The sequence below is a fragment of the Dunckerocampus dactyliophorus genome, chromosome 3 (assembly GCF_027744805.1).
Source record: "Dunckerocampus dactyliophorus isolate RoL2022-P2 chromosome 3, RoL_Ddac_1.1, whole genome shotgun sequence".
Lineage (NCBI taxonomy): Eukaryota > Metazoa > Chordata > Actinopteri > Syngnathiformes > Syngnathidae > Dunckerocampus > Dunckerocampus dactyliophorus.
In genome coordinates, this window is record NC_072821.1 from 30,956,285 (window position 1) to 30,975,116 (window position 18,832).

The 18,832-nt window shown below is 42.0% G+C and overlaps 2 protein-coding genes across 13 annotated transcripts in view; one reads left to right on the plus strand and one right to left on the minus strand.

The window, feature by feature from the left end:
• Window positions 1-12,314, plus strand: kiaa0895l. Of its 4 annotated transcripts, none has more exons than XM_054771831.1 (7): window positions 1-202; window positions 1,898-2,649; window positions 2,724-2,867; window positions 4,664-4,760; window positions 5,053-5,358; window positions 5,977-6,074; window positions 9,853-12,314. In XM_054771831.1, the coding sequence occupies exons 2-7, from the start codon at window positions 1,933-1,935 to the stop codon at window positions 10,024-10,026; spliced, it is 1,536 nt and encodes a 511-aa protein (XP_054627806.1). In that variant the 5' UTR covers window positions 1-202; window positions 1,898-1,932; the 3' UTR covers window positions 10,027-12,314. The 4 variants fall into 4 exon arrangements, with proteins under 4 accessions (XP_054627806.1, XP_054627803.1, XP_054627804.1 ...); XM_054771828.1 differs by having other exon boundaries at window positions 4,628-4,760; window positions 9,853-12,312; XM_054771829.1 differs by having other exon boundaries at window positions 1,902-2,649; window positions 4,628-4,760; window positions 9,853-12,312.
• LOC129179024 (casein kinase II subunit alpha'-like) overlaps window positions 11,503-18,832 on the minus strand; it is a 21,715-nt gene continuing 14,385 nt past the window's right edge. For 7 of the 9 annotated variants that reach the window (XM_054771819.1, XM_054771823.1, XM_054771822.1 and 4 more), the window contains one exon: window positions 16,495-18,070. In XM_054771819.1, the coding sequence (XP_054627794.1) occupies window positions 18,041-18,070 (30 nt within the window). In that variant the 3' untranslated portion in view covers window positions 16,495-18,040. Of the gene's footprint in view, window positions 16,475-16,494; window positions 18,071-18,832 lie in introns of those variants that run through there. The other 2 variants (XR_008569877.1, XM_054771820.1) reach the window with 2 other exon arrangements.

Here is an 18,832-nt window from a genome sequence, read left to right on the forward strand (position 1 = left end):
ACACCATCGCCGCTTCCTGGCCGGTCCAGGCAGCCGCCTCAGGCCCGCGGCGCGTCGGGACCGTTATTCGCTTCCTGCCCCCGCTCTCCTTCTCTCAAGCTACCCCGCTGCTTGTGCTGAGGGGCTGCGGTCATCATGTGCGAGTGAAGCAGAAGAGTGAGAGAGGACAAACCGCCAGAGTGGTCCCGGGACACCTTTTATGGTATGTTGTCGTTGTTTTAGGAGGAAATGATGGTGATTTTAAAACATACAAATGAGCTCATCATTTTCTGCTGATATGGAAATTGCAATTGCATATTTTTTCAATTATTTTAAACTACAGTAATTGACTGGCAACGACTGAAGAGTTTAGTTATTGTGCTCATACAGCAGCCTCTCCTTGTCTGTACCGTGGTACCCGTTTATGTCGACGCCACTCGGACTGGCTGACTGACGTCGACATAAGTGGTTGTTGACTTAACATAACGAAACTGGCCATTGCTTGCACATTTAACATGAGGATAATGGGGGGAAAAAACATTCTTACGTGAGGGCGTGGAGCTGCTTGTAATTATTGTTGAAGATCAGTGTTTTTATTTACTTTATTTTATTTTTTCCCCTCATTATCTTATTTTTCCGGAAAATCTCCCTTTTTTATAATGCGTATAAAGCATTGACCAGTATGACAATGGGCAATAATTAGGGATGCTCCGATCAATCAGCGACCAATCAGTTTCAGCCAATTTCCGCGGAAAAGCACGTGGCAGAAGCCTTTCAGTGTCGATCACCAAAAACGATCACCTGTGGCTCGTACTATTGGAGCCTGCAGAGAACCTTGTGTGCAGTGTAGTGTCTCCCTTCCACTTTCCTTCACACTGTACAGGCGTGCGGCGGAAAACCCAACATGTCTGCTTTTTGTGAGAGTGATGTAAAGTTTGCATCCTGCAACACATGCCATGAAAAATATCTTGTGGGGGTAGCACGTTACGCCATTTGAAGTACAAGCACTTGACGGAATATGTTGAGTTTTCGAGGCTAACGGTGCAGCAACAGTGAAACGGCAGCTATCGCTGGGCAACGCTCGCCTGTATGTATGTGACATTAGGGCTAAGAAAATAACACAAACAATAACAGAGTTAACTGGACTAGATGACCAGCGTTTTGCAGCAGTGAAAGACACCAGTTCCGCCGACTGCTCTCTCGCTTGGAGCCCAGCTAAGTTCACCTGGAAGTCCTGCCATGAAGTCCTCCATCAGACAATGTACTCTCACATACTAGGCTCCATAAAGAAGGTGTCTCATCCTCTGTACATTTTACGAGTGATATATACTCTCTTGAAAAAGTAAGTAAAAGAGGTTTTTGTGTAATTTTTTTATGCCTCCTTTTTTCAGATCATATAGCCAATAGCCAGGAACTCTGGGCCCTGTGAAAAACAAAAAATCACATTGGGCCCATGGTAGTCAGAGGCCCGAGGAATTGTACATTTTCCCCCTTTATGGCGTCCCTGGATAATAACATCATAACATCATAAATAAATGTTAAAAATTACAGTTAATGTGTGAGGTATGCATTGGCTGATCTCACTCATGGATGATCAGTGTCTTAATCAGCAGTATAAAACCATGTTTGTAGCACTTCTAGCGATAATCAAGGATTTTTGAACCCACAGCAGTTTGTTGACATGGTTTCCCTCTATTTATGCATATTTTTATTTAGATTCTTCTCTTGTCACTTATTTTATACTCTTAGCTAATAGCGGAAGTGTGGTCATTTTGTTGTATGTCTGGACGGGGTGTCGACATAAGCTGGACTGACTTAAGTGGGTTCCGCTGTATGAATAAAGACGGACAAACACTTTCACACTTCACACGCTCAAAGGATCTCTGCATCATGAATCTTTCTGTTGTTTCTGTATCAGTCAGAGTGAGACGGACGGAGCTTGAGGCTGTGGTGATGGTGTTGGACTCAGTTGAAGTCTTCATGGATCATGTTGAGGGTGACCACACCGAGGGCAGCAGCTTGGAGCCGGACAACTCCAAAGCTGCCAAAACCTGCAGCATCGCCAAAACCAAGCAGACATCTCAGGCTGGAAGGAGCAAGGTTTCCAAAAAGGAAAGGGTGTCCCAAAACGGGTTCCTGGCTCAGACAGATGCTGACCGATTACTAGAGAGGAAGCCCAAAGCGGCCGCCACATCCAAACAACCTCTCCGCCGTCTCCTGAGTCTGGACGTGACACCTCAGCGTTTGCGAGAACCTCCGGAGCAGATGGGAGTCAAGCGCCTCGTGCAGCCACCTTGGCGCAGTGGCTGCTCTGCCCCGTCGCCCCCTGCTCGCAGCCTGACCAGTCCCGGCCTGGGCACTGGTAGCTGGATGCGTCGCAGTGAGAGTTCATGCTCAGTCAACTACTCTCTGGGGTTGCGTGCTAAAAAGGGGCAAATGCGACCCGCCACCTCGCTGCCACACATTGCTAAGGGGATGGGAAGCAGCATACTGCCTCCCCCCAGCAGGCCATGCCTGCTTGTTGCCCTCAGGCCTTTGAACCTGGAGCAGGAGAAGCACAAGTTCTTCCAGTCTGACTACAAGTACGAGCCTCAGTTTGAGTATGCCCAGCCTGAGCCAAGGTCCGTTCTGGACAAGTACAGCGAGGGCTCCAGACTCTTTCTCGAGCAGGTATATCACAATCTAAGCAAAGTATGACATCAAATCTTCAAAAGATGTAAGTTCATGTTTCTGTGTGACTGCAGGCTGTTGGAATCATGGAGTGTGTCCTGAAGAAGTTTGGCTCATACGAGACCTTCGAGGATGTCACAGGCGGGGTGGTGCTTCCTAAGAGTCAGGTTTGGGCCGCCGTGCGCAAATATCTGCAGAAGGAAGGCTGCGTGGGTGAGGTGAGTGCTAAGATCACCTGTGTCACAACCCCCTTGTCACCTCCTAAGAACACCGCCTTAAAACACCTTTACATCTTATAGTCCTAACAAAGCATCATGGTTTACATCACGCTTCACAATCTGTCTTCTATTTTGTTTGTATGAAATAATTGCCATGTATTCTAACCGAGAGACAAAAAAAAATCTGAAAATGTATTCATTAATATGTATTTGATGGACGTAAGTATTTGATCACCAATCAGCATGCATTCTGACCCCCACAGATCAGTTATGGTTGTGGCTGGATGCTTAAGGCGCACGACACATACGATATCACGGTGCAAACAGCGTCGAGCATTGAATGAATGGCAAATAACCAGGTTCCTCATCAGAAACAAGGCCCGCGTTACAACAACTCTCAAAGCTCCGCGCCTGCCCGGGTGCATTCATGTTCCCATCTCGCATCGTAATTGATTACAACGTTTAATCATATGTTAACTTAAAGGAGCAAAAGAGAATGGGCACTATTAAAACAGTCTATTGTACAATTTCAAAATGTATTTTTTATATACTGTCATTTCCAGTTTACATGTAAGTGTCATGTAAACAAGAATAGCAACCAAAGAAAAAATAGATGCGCTCGCAGGTAAGTGGCACTATTTGAGCTATCTTTAGAACAGGCTGGCGGGCGACTCACGTGGTCCTTAGGGGCCACCTGGTGACCTGCTCACACGGTTGGTGACCCAATTTAGACCAGACATACACGCTTAATAAGGATGTTCATGTGATGTTCGGAGTGTCCGTGAATGCATCTCGCGGTCTGTCTAATGACAAGAGGAAGTGTCGTTGCAATGACGCATGGACTAGAGATGTCTATTTCGTTTGTTTAGAGTTGGAAATACATATATGGTCTTTGAGTTGCACTGCTGTTGATGTGTTCAGGTCAGAATAAAGTTACAAGAGAGCGTCAGTCTCTGTGCCGCTGTGTCGTCATAACACAGAGCAGTGGCTTGCCATGATGCAGATGCGTTAAATACGTTAGAAAAAAATACACAGTACACATATAGCTGAATGATAAACAACAAATATAGCAACTTCTGATCAATCCATGTCAATTTCAGACTTAAAATAAAGTACCCACACATTTCCCGTTACACCACGCCCACTCGCTCACCCCTAGTTACAACACCATCAGCAAGAAGCTTGGTGAGAAAGAGACCACTGTTGGTGCGATAATTAGGAAATGGAAGAAATACAAATAATCAATCATCCTCGCTCTGGAGAAAGATGTCACCTGGTGGGGTAAGGATGATTGTGAAAGAGGTGAGGTACCAGCCCGGTATTACAAGGTTAATGACGTCAAGGGAGTTGGGAGCATAGTTACCAAAAAAAACCATGAGTAACACGCTATGCTGCTCAAGAAGACACATGTACAGGCCAGTCTGACGTTTGCCAAGGAAAACCTGAATGATTCAGATAAGGCTTGGTAGAATGTGATGTGGTCACATGAGACCACAATTGACTATGTGTTTGGAGGCAGAGAAATGCTGAATGACTCCAGCAACACCATCCCATTGTTACAAAAGCACACGAAGGAACATTCACTTCTTATGACAAAGCTCATGTTGTGACAACCCAGTCAGCTAATTCAATGTTAAACCGTTGTCATGGACTTACAGCTGGCAGCGTGAGACCAAAGAGTGTAGTGAAGCTCAAAAGGCCACTGGCTTTGTCCTCCCGGAGGTGACGACGGTAGTGATGTTGTGTGTGTTTGTGTGCAGGTTGTGGTGCGTTTGTCTGACGAACTGCTCTCTCAGGCAGTGATGGTGGTGGAGAGCTGTCGTCCCACTCTGACCATTAACTTGGCCGGCGCCCGTCAGCACTGGCTGGAAGGGATGCTGAGACACGAAATAGGTGAGCTGACACACTACAATGCAGTGTTTGCCAGACATTGAACACACCACATTTATGTGCTATGAGATGCAAAAGTGAAACCTACAGTATACATGACTTTCTCCAACGCTGCCAGAGCTTAATAAATCCATCAAATAGAAGACACTTTTACATCTTCTCCACACTAAAAGTTAAAATGCGAAGACTGCATCCTTAGCAAAGTTTGCGTTGTAATGAGTATTGTATTGCAGGATAGGCCCAGCAGGGTTCAAATTCAACTTCTTTCACTTCCTGAAGGTTTCTTCTTTGCCAGGCACGCATTATCTGCGAGGGGTCAACAACAGTCTTCAGCCTTGGTCCACTGCAGATGGCAGGAAGCAATTTGGCCTCAAGCCGGCTAACCCCACCGAGGAAGGGCTGGCCAGCCTGCACAGCGTGTTGCTACGGAAACAGCCATACCTTTGGCGTGCAGCTCTTCTTTACTATACCGTTTTCCATGCCGGCAGCATGAGCTTCAGCCAGCTCTTCAGTCACATTGCACGCTTTGTTCAGGATCCAGACGTCCGCTGGGAATACTGCCTGCGCGCCAAGAGGGGACAGACGGACACTTCCCAGCCCGGTAAACACACACACACACACCGTAGTGACAAATACAATGTAGAAGGATGACCAACATTAAGTGCTTAGTGTTCTACAACATCACGTAATATGCGATCCTTCTGGGATTATAAAGGTTACCACTCTTTCCCTGTACTTCTTTTCCAGGACATTTTCAGTGGCTACAGAGACAACTTGTAACGTCACACAGATCAATAGTTTTGTCTCTAGGTGATAAGTCCTTAACAGGGTCTGAAAAGTTGCTAAAAGTTGCTAAGCGGAAATGCAAATTTGATTGGGCGGTAGCATCACATGGGGTACTGTGCCGGCTAGAAGCAGAGAAGCTCTGTGCCTTAATGTTGCCCAGAAGATAAGGTGAAAACAGATCATCGCAATCACATTCACAAAGCAGGGGGAAGAAATCATGTTCCAGGATAACTTCACCTTTTCCAGGACATTTGCCGTTTCTTCTCATTTTTGTCATCTCGTTTTGTATATACAGTATGTCTCTTCCAGGACGCGTGGGAACCCTGCTTATTTATTCTATCCCAAAGTGGCCCACTGACCAGCATCACTTGTGTGTTAAAATCAGTCTTGTGATTCTTATGTTTGATAGGGTGTTCGTGTTTAACTTTCACAGGCTGCTTCAGTAAAGACCAGGTTTACTTGGACGGGATCCTCAAGATACTTCGCCATCGAAAGAACATTGACTTCAAGATGTTGACTTCCTTGGGAAAGGTCAGTGTCAGAACTTTTGGGAAGCAATCCCTGCTAAAAAGGTAATGACGACGTCGCATAATTGGCCCACGATGCATGAAAAGCAAAACAAATATGTCTAAAACTAAATTAACTTTCTTCTCTTGCTTTGTTTTGTCAAGATAGCAAATAATACTCAAATAATTAAAAAAAAATTGAGATGTTGGAGTAAGGGGTCTGTGCTCGAGATATTATGCGATGTTTCACCAGAAACAAGTTGCTGTCGCTTTTGTAGCGGTGTTGCCATCCTCTAGCCAAACTACACTGCTCAAAAAAATTAAAGGAACGCTTTGAAAACACATCAGATCTAAACTTGGGGAAAAATGATCTTGAATATGTTTCCTGATAATAAGTGGGTGATGTATTAGTAACAAAATGATGCCACATAATTTAATAGAAATGAAAATGATCACCCTATAGAGGGGGGAAATCAAAGACAAATCAAAGATCCCCCAGGACACCATCCGTAGTCTCATTAGGAGCATGCCCCCACGTTGTCAGGCATGCGTACAAGCACGTGGGGGCCACACAAACTACTGAGAATCATTTTGAGTTGCTACAATGACATTTTAGCAAAATGGACCAGGGTACTGCATCATTTTTTCACTTTCATTTTTGGGGTGTCTTTGATTTCCCCCCTCTATAGGGTGATCATTTTCATTTCTATCAAATGATGTGGCATCATTTTGTTACTAATACATCACCCACTTATTATCAGGAAAGATATTCAAGATCATTTTCCTCCCAGTTTAGATCTGATGTGTTTTCGAAGTGTTCCTTTAATTTTTTTGAGCAGTATATAAGGGCCGGCCTCTCATTGTTAGGAGTTCAACTTTTCCCATTTTGGAAATACAAATAAGTCAAGTTTCGACAGTCAAATTGCTATTATCATAAAACCTTTATCAACCTCTTAAACTCCGCGCTTGCTTGACCAAGACATAACCAAAATAAGTAGTGTTCTCTACATGGATGATCTTGGTGTCAAAGTAAAAGGGTGACTGACAGTTTCTGTAGCTCAGGGGTGCTCACACTTTTTTAGCCTGCGAGCTACTTTTAAAATGACCAAGTCCCAAACATCTATCTACTACTATAAATATAGAAAGTATATATATTTACTATATATATTTTTTTTAAATATGAGTACCTATTTATGTACGTTATACATGTATATCAGGAGTGCACGCACTTTTTCAGCATGCAAGTAGAAGTCAAAATGATCTACCTCTTTCTATAAAACATATTACATATACAAAATGTAACCAGTAAACTCTGAAATTGTATTGTAAATATTAATGATTAGTAGTTCACATTCACATTTTCAAAGTTTACAGGTAATCAAAGTAGTTGCTATCATAATTCACTTCAATATGGAAATAAAGATAATTACACGTAACTCCTAAATAGTTGTGTACATAACCTGAGTACCGCTAATATGTCAGTCAAATTAGCTATGTAACGTTCATGTATTACATCCACTTAGCATTTGCTATCAAACATTACCCATATACAAGAATTGAAAATGATTATGCAAAAGACAATGCAGCCGAAGTCAAGGCAACATATTGAAAAGGTTTCATCAATGGGCACATTTTTAATTTCATCATGAAATAATAGTTTAAGAAGCGAACGTGTAGAAAACATTGATTTCTGTAGTGGAGTTCATGACGCGAAGCAAAGCCAGTAAACAATACACTTTTTGTCTACGTAACTATCCGCTACAAGTGAACAGATAACTTTAGTTATCGATATAGACATCTTAGCGCAGAGTTAGTTCATCCATAATCACAATAATAAAGATGAAAGTTGCATCTTCGTGTGTAGCTTGAAACGCTGCGGGGGAGCGAGTGCGAATCAGGAGGGGAGCTTAATGTCAGCTGACTGATGTCATACGACAACTACAAAGTGGCGTTTACGCGATCAACCCAAACTCCCTTGGCGATCTACCGGTAGCTCGCGATCGACGTAATGGCCACCCCTGCTGTAGATGTTAAAATGGACATCTCTTTAATATTAGATAAACCATCCTGCCAGCTTGACATTAACGTTCTACGATTTCTGATCCACATTTGGAATAAAAGTGACTGTTGTAAATATTAAATTCAGCTCTAGAACCCTCCCCTTCTCTCTACAGTTGCCATTGTTCATTGTTACGACACAATCCAATATGCTTCACACACCTATTAAAGACATTTAAAGTATAAAGTGTATAGGTACTCACCACCAATGAATGATAACGTAAGGATGATCACACCGCGGTGGTGAGTTCAACGACTGACGCGTGACAAAAAACATGATCAATGAAGCATGAAGGCATAAATGTACACATTTTAGACTTTTTTAACAGTGGTACATGCATACTGTACATTTTACCTGTATTATCACATAATTATAAATTATTACGGACTTCTGGTGAATAAGATGGGTTTTTGGGCTATTTTTGGAGATAAAAAATGCTTAATGTAAATTCTGGACTATTGAGCGCATCTGAATGTAAGCCGCAGCCACCAAATTTAAAAAGAAAAAAAGACTGTACATATGTAGGCCGCATTTGTCTATAAACCGCAGGTGTGCATGGGATACTAACACAGAAAGACACACTCTATACAGTACCTTGCAATCCTACCTACAGTCCATGTTCCGAGTGTCACCTGTTAGCTCCGATGAGTGAGACGCAAGACACTTTTTTTTTTTTTTTCCCCATCGGAGTTAACAGCTGCCGCAGTCCAAACAGAAGCTATACTACAAGGTTGGGCAAACTTTCTGACTTGCGGGCCGAATTGAGTTTACAAAATTGGCCGGGGAGGCAGACTCTGCACACTATTTCACATGCACGCTTATAATTCAAACAGTCCACCTGGAATTATTTGTCTTATTTGTAGTCTAGTCTGCCTTATCTGTGAAAGTGTTGTACAATCTGCTATATGTGCTTGTGTCCCTTTCTTCAGGAGCACTTTAAACATCCGGCAACATCAAATAACAAAAATTGAATTTAACGATAAAACATTGACTATTAAAGAGTATGTGTCCCTCCTTTTTTACTTCCCAGACAGTGCAGTGGGTAGGTTAAGTTGCGTGTCACATATTTGTTCACTTGTGTTTGTTTGGCACCATGGGTGAGGTAGTTGTCTGGATCGCTGCATGTGAAAAGCTACTTAAACCATCAAAAGGTTGTCTCAGATTGACTCTGACTACGGGCAAGTCATGTTGCCAGCTTGTATATTAAAGGTTTAAATACTTTGGAAGCAACTGGCGGGCCGGATTCAAACGCTTGGCGGGCCACATGTGGCCCTCGGGTCGTGGTTTGCTCATTCCTGCTACACTTAATCAAACTTACTTAAGATTTGTCAGATCAAAACACAATCGAGGCATAACACTTCAAAAACTGCACTACCTTCTGTTTGGGCACTCTAAGCATCATGGGAACTGTAGTTATTTTAGCCATAAATTAGCCGCATCATTGTTTAAGCCTAATTGGCGACTCTTACATTGTCCATAGGTAGGAATGCAAGAGTGAATGGTTGTTTCTCTATATTGTGCCCTGCGATTGGCCGGCGACGAGTCCAGGGTGTACCCTGGGATAGGCTCCAGCATACCCGCAACCCTAGTGGGGATAAGCGGCATAGAAGATGGATGGATGGAAATTACGGCAAATATTTTTGGAACAAGAATTAGCGGGGCCGTGAATGCTGAATCCATTGTTACTAATAATATTTATATTCTGGTGTTACGGCGTGTTCATGCACGTGTCCACTGACAACAGTCACTCCTGCAGGTGTCCTATGAAGACGTGGAGAGGCTGCGTCACCTAGCAGTGATCAGTAATGCCAGAATCCCACATTTCATGCGAGACCAAGACCAGTACCTTCAACATCTGGATCACATTGTCGCCGTCAACAAACTGGACGACGCAACATTGCAACACCTGCTACCATGACTTTCGACACTACCTTGAAGCTGCGATGGACCCTGCTTATCATGCGGTGGCGCTGAATAGCACTTAAATGTTTCAGTATTAGCGGCTCTCCATGTGAGCAATTTTTAAAACTTGAATGATACACACAAAAAGGGACAAAACACTAGCACGTCTAGCTACTGTCGTCCAATGCATGACTGTAAGGCTTTTACACACAACCTCACCTTGGCTCCCTCTTGCTCCCTCATGACATTACCTCAATATATACACACATGGTGTAACTAACATTGTATACCCTAAATGTAGAATTATCACTGAAATGCCTGTACAAACTGCTGCGTATTGATTTAAGAATAACACTCACAATCACTGTATGTACGCAATTACTATTATTTGGGTTTCTTTTTACTTTGTGGAGTCAAAGTGAATGTTCCTTTCAAAATAAGGGCGCCAAGACTACTTCATTTAAAATCCTGAGGCCACACATCCTCTAAATATCAAGTGCCGGTGACCTCGAGGAGGATTTAAAATCTGTGTTATTGAGCACAGGTGTCGGTGGGCAGGGCCGAAACAGGCTGCAAAAGACATTGAGACGTCATCAAAAAATCAACAGACACATTTTTTTTTCCACTATTATTTGGACAATGCTCTCTGATTTTGGATCAACATTTGCAATAAAAGTGACTGTTGAAATTATTGGATTAGATTCAGCCCCAGAAACCGCCAGATTTAAGACCTAAATATGGCTCACATGATAAAGTCAGATAATCAAACAGATGGAATCAGAGTCAAGGTGTAGAAGTTTCACTTTTAGCAACTATGGGGTGTTAAAGGGCCGCTAGACAATGTGCCAAATCTCAACGCTTGACTAAAAAAAAAACATTATCAGTGATGCATAAGGACATAAACATATAAAAATTAGCTTTTTTTTTTACAGTGGTACATATATGCTGATCATTTTAACTGTTATATTTACAGTATAAATTAGGGAGAATGTGACGTGTATTCTGTGGAGTTAAAAAAAACAAAATATATATATATATTTTGGGACCAAAAATCTGCAAATTTGCAGGGATCCACTGTACAATCTCTTTACTCTCTACTCTCGACATCACGTTGGGGTCAAAGTTGCAGGAAGCGAAAAACTACGTTAACAAGCTGGGGCTGCAGAAAAAAACTTTCCGATCCAATGAGGATTATGGGGAGACAAGAAAGCAGATTTCAACCCAAATATTAAATATATGGTTTTGTCACGTCCATGCTAATGCGCCATATCACTTGGGGAGAGGTTCATTGTTCGGTGGTTTTGGATCAAAGTTAAAAGGAATTATCCACAATTGCTATTGCCATCCACATCAAACCACGCTTTTATCATCTTCTCTCTGGAAAACAAACTCCAGGCTCGCACCGACGGCGAGTCAGTATTCGTTTTGTGTGTTTTATACAGTGTTATACTGTGCTTTTCTTTGTTTTGTACGCCATTAAACGACAACAGCATTTGATTCCTCATTTATTTATTGACGGCAACTTAAAAAGATACATGAAGTAAATTTAAATAACATTTTTCAGCCAGTAATGACTACATGGTCTTTGTACTTGCCCTGGTGACTCTGGACCACCTTTACTTTATTGGTCTATTGGTGGACCAGCCTGGACACAGTTGACCTGATATGTGAAGAAGTCGGCAAAACACATGCTTTGCACTTTTTAGAGGATACTGGCGTAAAAGTTGTAGCAAGAAAACAAATGAATAATTTTACAAATACTCATATTTATGGGCTATTTGAGTGAGCAAGGGTGTCACTGTGCCTTTTGATAAATGATAATTACTGTATAGCTGACTATGTGTTCCCACTGCTTTTTACTGTAATTGACACTTCACATTTCACATATCAGGCTAGTCCTTCTGGGTCACATGATCATCAGAGACTGGCGGGGGAAACCAGGTCACTCAAAACACGAATGGGATCATTCCCGGCTTTAAGGCATTAATTTTATGTCTGTTCTGTTTGTGTTGTTGTCCAATTATGGCATGACATAATGTATTCTGCTCTTGTGTTTTCAATATCACAACAACCACCCGGGAAACATGAACTTGAATATATGGTTCAATAATTAAAAGAACACATAAAAAAACCTATTGCTGTCATGGAGTTTGTATGTACAGTATTCTTATTTATCCACTATATACAGTGTACCCAATTCAAAAAGCTAATGTACAGTGAAAAAGTATTCAGAGCGCTTCACTTTTTCGACATTTTACGTTAGAGCCTTGTTACAAAATGGAATAAATGAATTTTCTCCTCAAAATTCAACACACCGAAATGACAATATGGAAATGTTAGCAGAGTGATGACATCACATCAAAATAAGTATTCACAGCCTTTGCCATGAAGCTGAAAATTGAGCTCAGGTGCATGCTGTTAGCAGTGATCATCCGTGAGATGTTTGTACAGCTTCATTGAAGTCCACTTGTGGTAAATTCAGTTGACTGGACATAATTTGGAAAAGACACAGACGTCCGTATAAGGTCCCACAGCTAACAGTGCATGTCAGAGGACAAACCAAGCATGACGTCAAGGGAATTTTCTGTAGACATGGCAGAGATCTGGGGAAAGGTACTGAAAAATGCTGCTTTAAAAGTCCCAATCTCCACCATGACCTTCATCATCCGTAAAGAGAAACAGTTCAGAACCACCAGGACTCTTCCTAGAGCTGGCCAGCCATCGAACTAAGCAATCGGGGAATGAGGGCCTTAATCAGGTAGGTGACCAAGAACCTGAGAGAACCTTCCAGAAGGACAGCTATCTCTACAGCAATCCACCAATCAGGTATGTATAGTACAGTGGCTCGACAGAAGATACTCCTTAATAAAAAGGCACATGGCGTCCCACCTGAAGTTTGCCAAAAGGCACATGAAAGTCTCAGACAATGACAAATAAAAATCTCAGGTACAGTATAATGAGAAATTTGAAGTCTTTGACGTGAATGCCAGGTGTCCTGTTTGGAGGAACGCAGGCACCACTCATCACCTGGCCAACGGCATCCCACCACTGAGGCATGGTGGAGATGTCCTTCAGTGGCAGGAACTGAGAGACTAGTCAGGATAGAGGGAAAGATGAATGCAGACATGTAGAGACATCCTGGATGAAAACCTGCCGCTGAGCGCTGAGGTTCACCTTTCAGCAGGACAACGACCCTAAATACACATCCAATATCTCAAAAGGGGTGTCTTCAGGACAACTCTGAGAATGTTCTTGAGTGGTCCCAGCCAGAGCTGAGACTTGAACCCCACTGAACATCTCTGGAGAGATGTAAAAATGGCTGTTCACCGACGCTTCCCAAATCACGCTTGAGAGGTGCAGCAATGAATAATGTGTGGCATCATATTCAAAAAGACTTGAGGCTGTGACTGCTGCAAAAGGTGCATCTACAAAGTATTCCGCTGTGGGCAGGCTCCTTTCCGGTTGCGGGGGAATCTCTGGGCCTGCTCGTGTGTGGCCCCCGGTGCCCGTGTGCCCTTGTGGGGTGTGGTCTCTCGCCGGTCTCGGGGGTTGGCTGTCCTCCGGCCTGCCGGTGCCCTGTTTCTGGTTGGGATTGCCTCTCTGCGGCCCCTTGCTGGTCTTCCCGGGGAGGAGGGCTCTGTGGGCTGGCTCTTGGGGGGCTGGTCTTGGTTTTGCCCGCCCCTGCGGGTCCAGTGGCTTTCTGGTGGTGGGGGCTCGGCCTGGCTGTGTGGGGCTGAGCTTGCTGGGTGGTAGAAGGCAGTCCCTCTCCTTTCATGCATTGTCAGTGATAATTCCACGCTCACACATTCTTGCACCTTTATATACATGAAGACATGCACGCATACAGAGATACCTGTACACACTTATATCTGCACACTCAAAGTACATACGCGCTTCCCCACATAACTCATTGAGTTAACCAGGGTGTTATTATGTTGTTGGTTTTATTACAGTGACGGTGATGTCGGCAATATGAGTATAGTTATTACAATTGTGTGCATTACAGTTGTTGTCACTGTGTTCACTATCATAGTTCATTACTACTATTACTACTAATATGTATGACTATTTCAATGCAGTGCTATCATTTTGGTTATTATTTTGTCCTTTCCGTCAAGGTCTTTATTGCCATCACAGACATTTGCTGATGTAGTCCTGTTTGTTTCTGTTGTTTTGTTATTGTTGTCGCAATTGTTGCTGCTGCTGTTGTGCTCGTCTCTCTCTTTATTGTCCTCGCACTCCCCCTGTTTTCTTTTATCTTCTTCTCTATCCCCTCCTGCTCTGGCCGCTCCAATTTGCATAACAAAAGAACATCAAAGTCAAATAAATTCTGTATAACAGGGGAAGTGTATCTCGCACTTTTCCCTGGCAGAGCCAATGTGTTCAGCACGTAAGGGCATCTAGCTCAACAATACTATCTGCCCTAATGGCTGGACAGGACAACAACAACAACAACAACAACAAGGTACCCAAAGTTCTTCACAATGAAGTGAACCCATTATTGATTCACTCCTCAGTCACACACTGGTAGTGGTAAACTATAGCTGTTCACAGGGCAGACTGACGGAAACGTGGCTGCCAATTCGCGCCTGCGGCCTCTCCAACCACCACCAAACATTCATTCACATTCATACACCAGTGTGGGCAGCACTGGAGGCAAAGTAGGTAAGTGTCTTGCCCAGGAACACAACACCACTGACTGGTTGGAGGGACCGAGATTGGAGCCACCAACCTTCTGCTCTACCCCAAAATGAATTTAATCCATTTTAGATTAAGGTTGTAAAACAACAAAATATGGAAAAAGTGAAATGCGAATACGTACAGTATGTACATGTAAATGTTTACTTTTTTTATTGTTAAAAATTTACAGATAAAAGAAAAGTTTTTCATGTCATCATCATGGGGTGTTGTGTGTAGAATTTTGGGGAAGAAAATGAATCCATTTTAGAATAAGACTAACATAAAATGTAGAAAAAGTCAAGTGCTGTGAATACTTATGTACATGTTATTTCTTTATTTTTAATACATTTGCAAAGATTTCAAAAAAACATGTTTCAAATTGTCATTATAGGATGTGTAGAATTTTGAGGGAAAAAAATGAATTTTAACCATTTTGGAATAAAGCTAACATAAAATGTAGAAAAAGTGAAGCACGATGCACAGTGTCATATCAATACCAAGTTTTTTCTCTTATATTTGAAATGTTGCACATACCTCTCCGCAAACTATTTCTTATTCCATAATGGATGACAATGGCATTTTCTCATTTTTGGTACTGAGAGTTGCTGTACTCCACTTGGAACTCAGTACAGTACTGTGTTAGTAGTGAATGAGAGCGTGAATGGCCGTCCATGTAATTGTCAAGTCATCAGTTTCACCTCTCAAGTAAACAGGATAAGTAACAGAATAAGTGTTATAAGAATAAGTGGTATAAAAACTGGAAATTCAAAAAATTATATACACTAAGTCCCCAACTAACAAACACAACTGGTTCCAGACGACCATTCTTATGTCGAATCGTACTTAAGTAGGGGAAAAGGTAATATTACCAATGATATAGGTACTACATGTACGTGTATACATATACAGTATATGTGTATGTATGTAAATATGAGTTTGGATGCAGTAGTAATATTAAACGAGGATATTTAATGAAAAAAACAATAATAAAAGTGATATAATAATACGTAATGATAAATGTATTTACCTTTGAAGAGGAGTGGTCGAGCATACGTCGTTGTGGTGGAGTTGGAGGAGGAGATATTGAAAAAAAGGACAAATTGTCATCGTCGTTAGGCTCTTCTAAAAGAGGTAGTGTTCTGTGGCTGGTGTAGAATTAAGCAGGCCTATTAACTCTTCATAAACTTTAATCACACGCTCTGTCCGGGTTGTATCATTTAGCTTTTCCATCCATCGGTCCCATTAGCAGTGTCACAGTGCCCTCTACTGGTCAAGCATGTACAGTAGCAGTATAAATACTGATTGAGCGACTACAAGACAAAATAAAATAAAATATAGACCAGTCAGCTTGTTTTCGTATCCACGAGTGTTCGCTAGTCGGGTGTTCGTAAGCTGGGGACCTAGTGTACTTGTAATATTCTGAATGTAAGCACTACTTCAGGAAATGTCAACTCTCAACCTCCAACACAAATATTCAAATAAAAATTGTTTATTCTCTTTCAGTATAGATTTTGTTCTCGCCATAGAATAAAAGAGCTTTTAGTGCTAACATTGCACTCTATAGATCTCTACAGCTTTTTAGCACAATACCTGCTTTGTCCTGATACAATAGTCATTTACTTGGAAAAAATGTGAGGTGTTAAGATTTGGTCCAAACTCAGTACAGATTCCCTTGACTTAATAGGGAGGAGTGTTTATGTGTGTAAATCTTACGCCACTGTAGCTGTTGGTGCGGAAGCAGAGAACCTCGTCGGCTGAAGTAACACAGGTTCTTCCTAGTGGGACTGGACAAATAAAGTCATTCAATGTATGAATATCTAGTATTTTAGATTTAAAAGTACAGTACAGTAGAACCCGTTTATGTCGATTGCCTGCCCCCCGGATTTACTGACCGATGTTGACAGACTGTACGCGGTTGTCGACGTAACTCAAATTCAAAACAAAACCAACCATTGCTTGCACATTTACTAATAGTACAGAGACATAAAGAGAATGAGCGATAATAAACGTACGGCAGTTTGTTGACATCGTTTTCCTTCCGTATTTATTAGCTGCTGTGGTAGAATCCAAGTTAATGCTGGCATACTTTTATTTTGAAGCTTACCGTGCACTGAACAGGAAGTTACTGTGGTCTACTTATAATGCTGTGTACAGCAGTTATGATGCTGCTGTTGTTGATAATAATGAAGTTGAGAATATTACAACTTGTGTTGGGCAAATTACAGTGGAACCTCAGTTAGCGTACACCCTGGTTAGTGTGTTTTCCGGTGAACATAAAACTTGGGTTGGTTTGGGTATATTTTGCGGTTAGCATACAATGTTGCGCATCTTGTCATGTTATTAATCCACTTTGTGAGTCCAACTGTGTTCTTAATGTATTTTTAATCACAAAACGCCCTTGTTTGTTGCTGCTTGCTAATACATAGAAATGTTAAGGATTTTCTTACCACTGTATGTGCATGCTCTTTATGTTGTTATCTGAAGTTAATCAAACAGTCACTGGGACTTCTTGTTATTCAGTAGTGTTGCAAAGTGGACTGAGGAAAAGCAGTAGAGTTGACCCCCGTGCATGGGCTTGGGGGACAAATGGGCCATACAAAGGTCATGGGGCACATTACACTAGCGGGTGAGGTCAGCTGTTTTCTCAGTCCACTCCCTAAACTAATCATGACTGATAACGTAACTTTACTCATCACATACATTTCTGTGGTACCATCCCATCTGTGACAATAAAAGAAGCGCGGAGAGAGTGTCCCACCAGAGAGTGTTGCAGTGTGGCACGGACGCTCTCTCCTCGCGCACGAGAAAATCTCAAATCTTGTTTTCTGTGTCATTTTGTTAGTTCCTTGGTGGTTGGGGGCAAGTTCCCCTGACAAGAAAACAGCTCAGTCGCCCGAGTCTCAAAAATGTTAACAGAAAACACGTTTTTATAGTTTTACAATTATAGTTTTACATGTAGAAAACAATTCGGAATACATGTAAGTGACGAACGAAAGGGACAAATGAACATTGAAGGCGTGATTACTGACAAAGACACGATGCAGCAGCAAGATCAACACGGACGAGGGGTGTCTTAAAATAGTCGACCATTCATAGCGTGGAAGTATTTTGAAAAGGTTAAATATGACTCCAGAAAGTGAGGTGCAACTTGTGTCAGCAGCTTCCTACATATCACACAACAACAACAACCAACAGAGTAACATTTAAAACAGGTAAGGCTTTACACCAACTTCATTTTACATCTCAACAGTGAATTTTAATGCAGGAAATGAAGCTGCTAACAGAGTTTTGGCAAGTTGTTTTTCAAGCCACGTTCTTCTTATTTTATGTGGACTCTCCTGATGATCTGTTTATTTGTCAGGATAGCCATTTGCTTTTCTCTTAAAAAAGAAAGAAAAAACATTTGACTATTAGTCGACTATGGATAAAATCTAACGAATCAGATTCGACTATGAACATCCTTAGTCAAAAACAACCCTAACACGGACACCACCTTTGTGCTGTGCTATGAGTTTTTTCTTGAATTCAATCGTGTTTATCACCTTTATCAAAATTCTGGAACATCCAAATTTCTTTGGCTCCATTTTTCGGTTATTTTGCAGCCATGCTCAAAAAGCAGAGACTTGAGGTGAGAAACACTATTCTGCCGTACTTCAAAGTGTGAACGCACTCATGCACTCAGTACGGAAGTGCGCAAATTGAGACACAGCCTCAATCTTTTAGATCTATGAGGGGGCGGCATGGTGCCGCATGTTTGCCTCGGTCAGGAAGCTCTCGGTTCAAATTTAGTCTCTGAACTGTCTGTGTGGAGTTTGCTTGCATGTTCTCTCAGAGCTTGTGGGTTAGGTAGCCCCTCTAACTTGAGGGGATGTTGATAAGGTGCAGTTTAATCAACCCTTGATGAGGAATATTCTAATCCTACAACTTGGATTTATATAATGCCTTTCAAGGACCTCCAGGTGGTTAAAATGTTAACATGTTCCAAATCCAAATAAAACTGTTACCTTTATTGTGCACACAATAAAATTCACGGACTAGACAACTACAGTATAAATCCAATGTATTTCAGTTAGATATGCTTATATGGACATACAGAAGATCCCCGCCTTTTGAGGGGGTGACGTTTCACGAGTCATTCATAC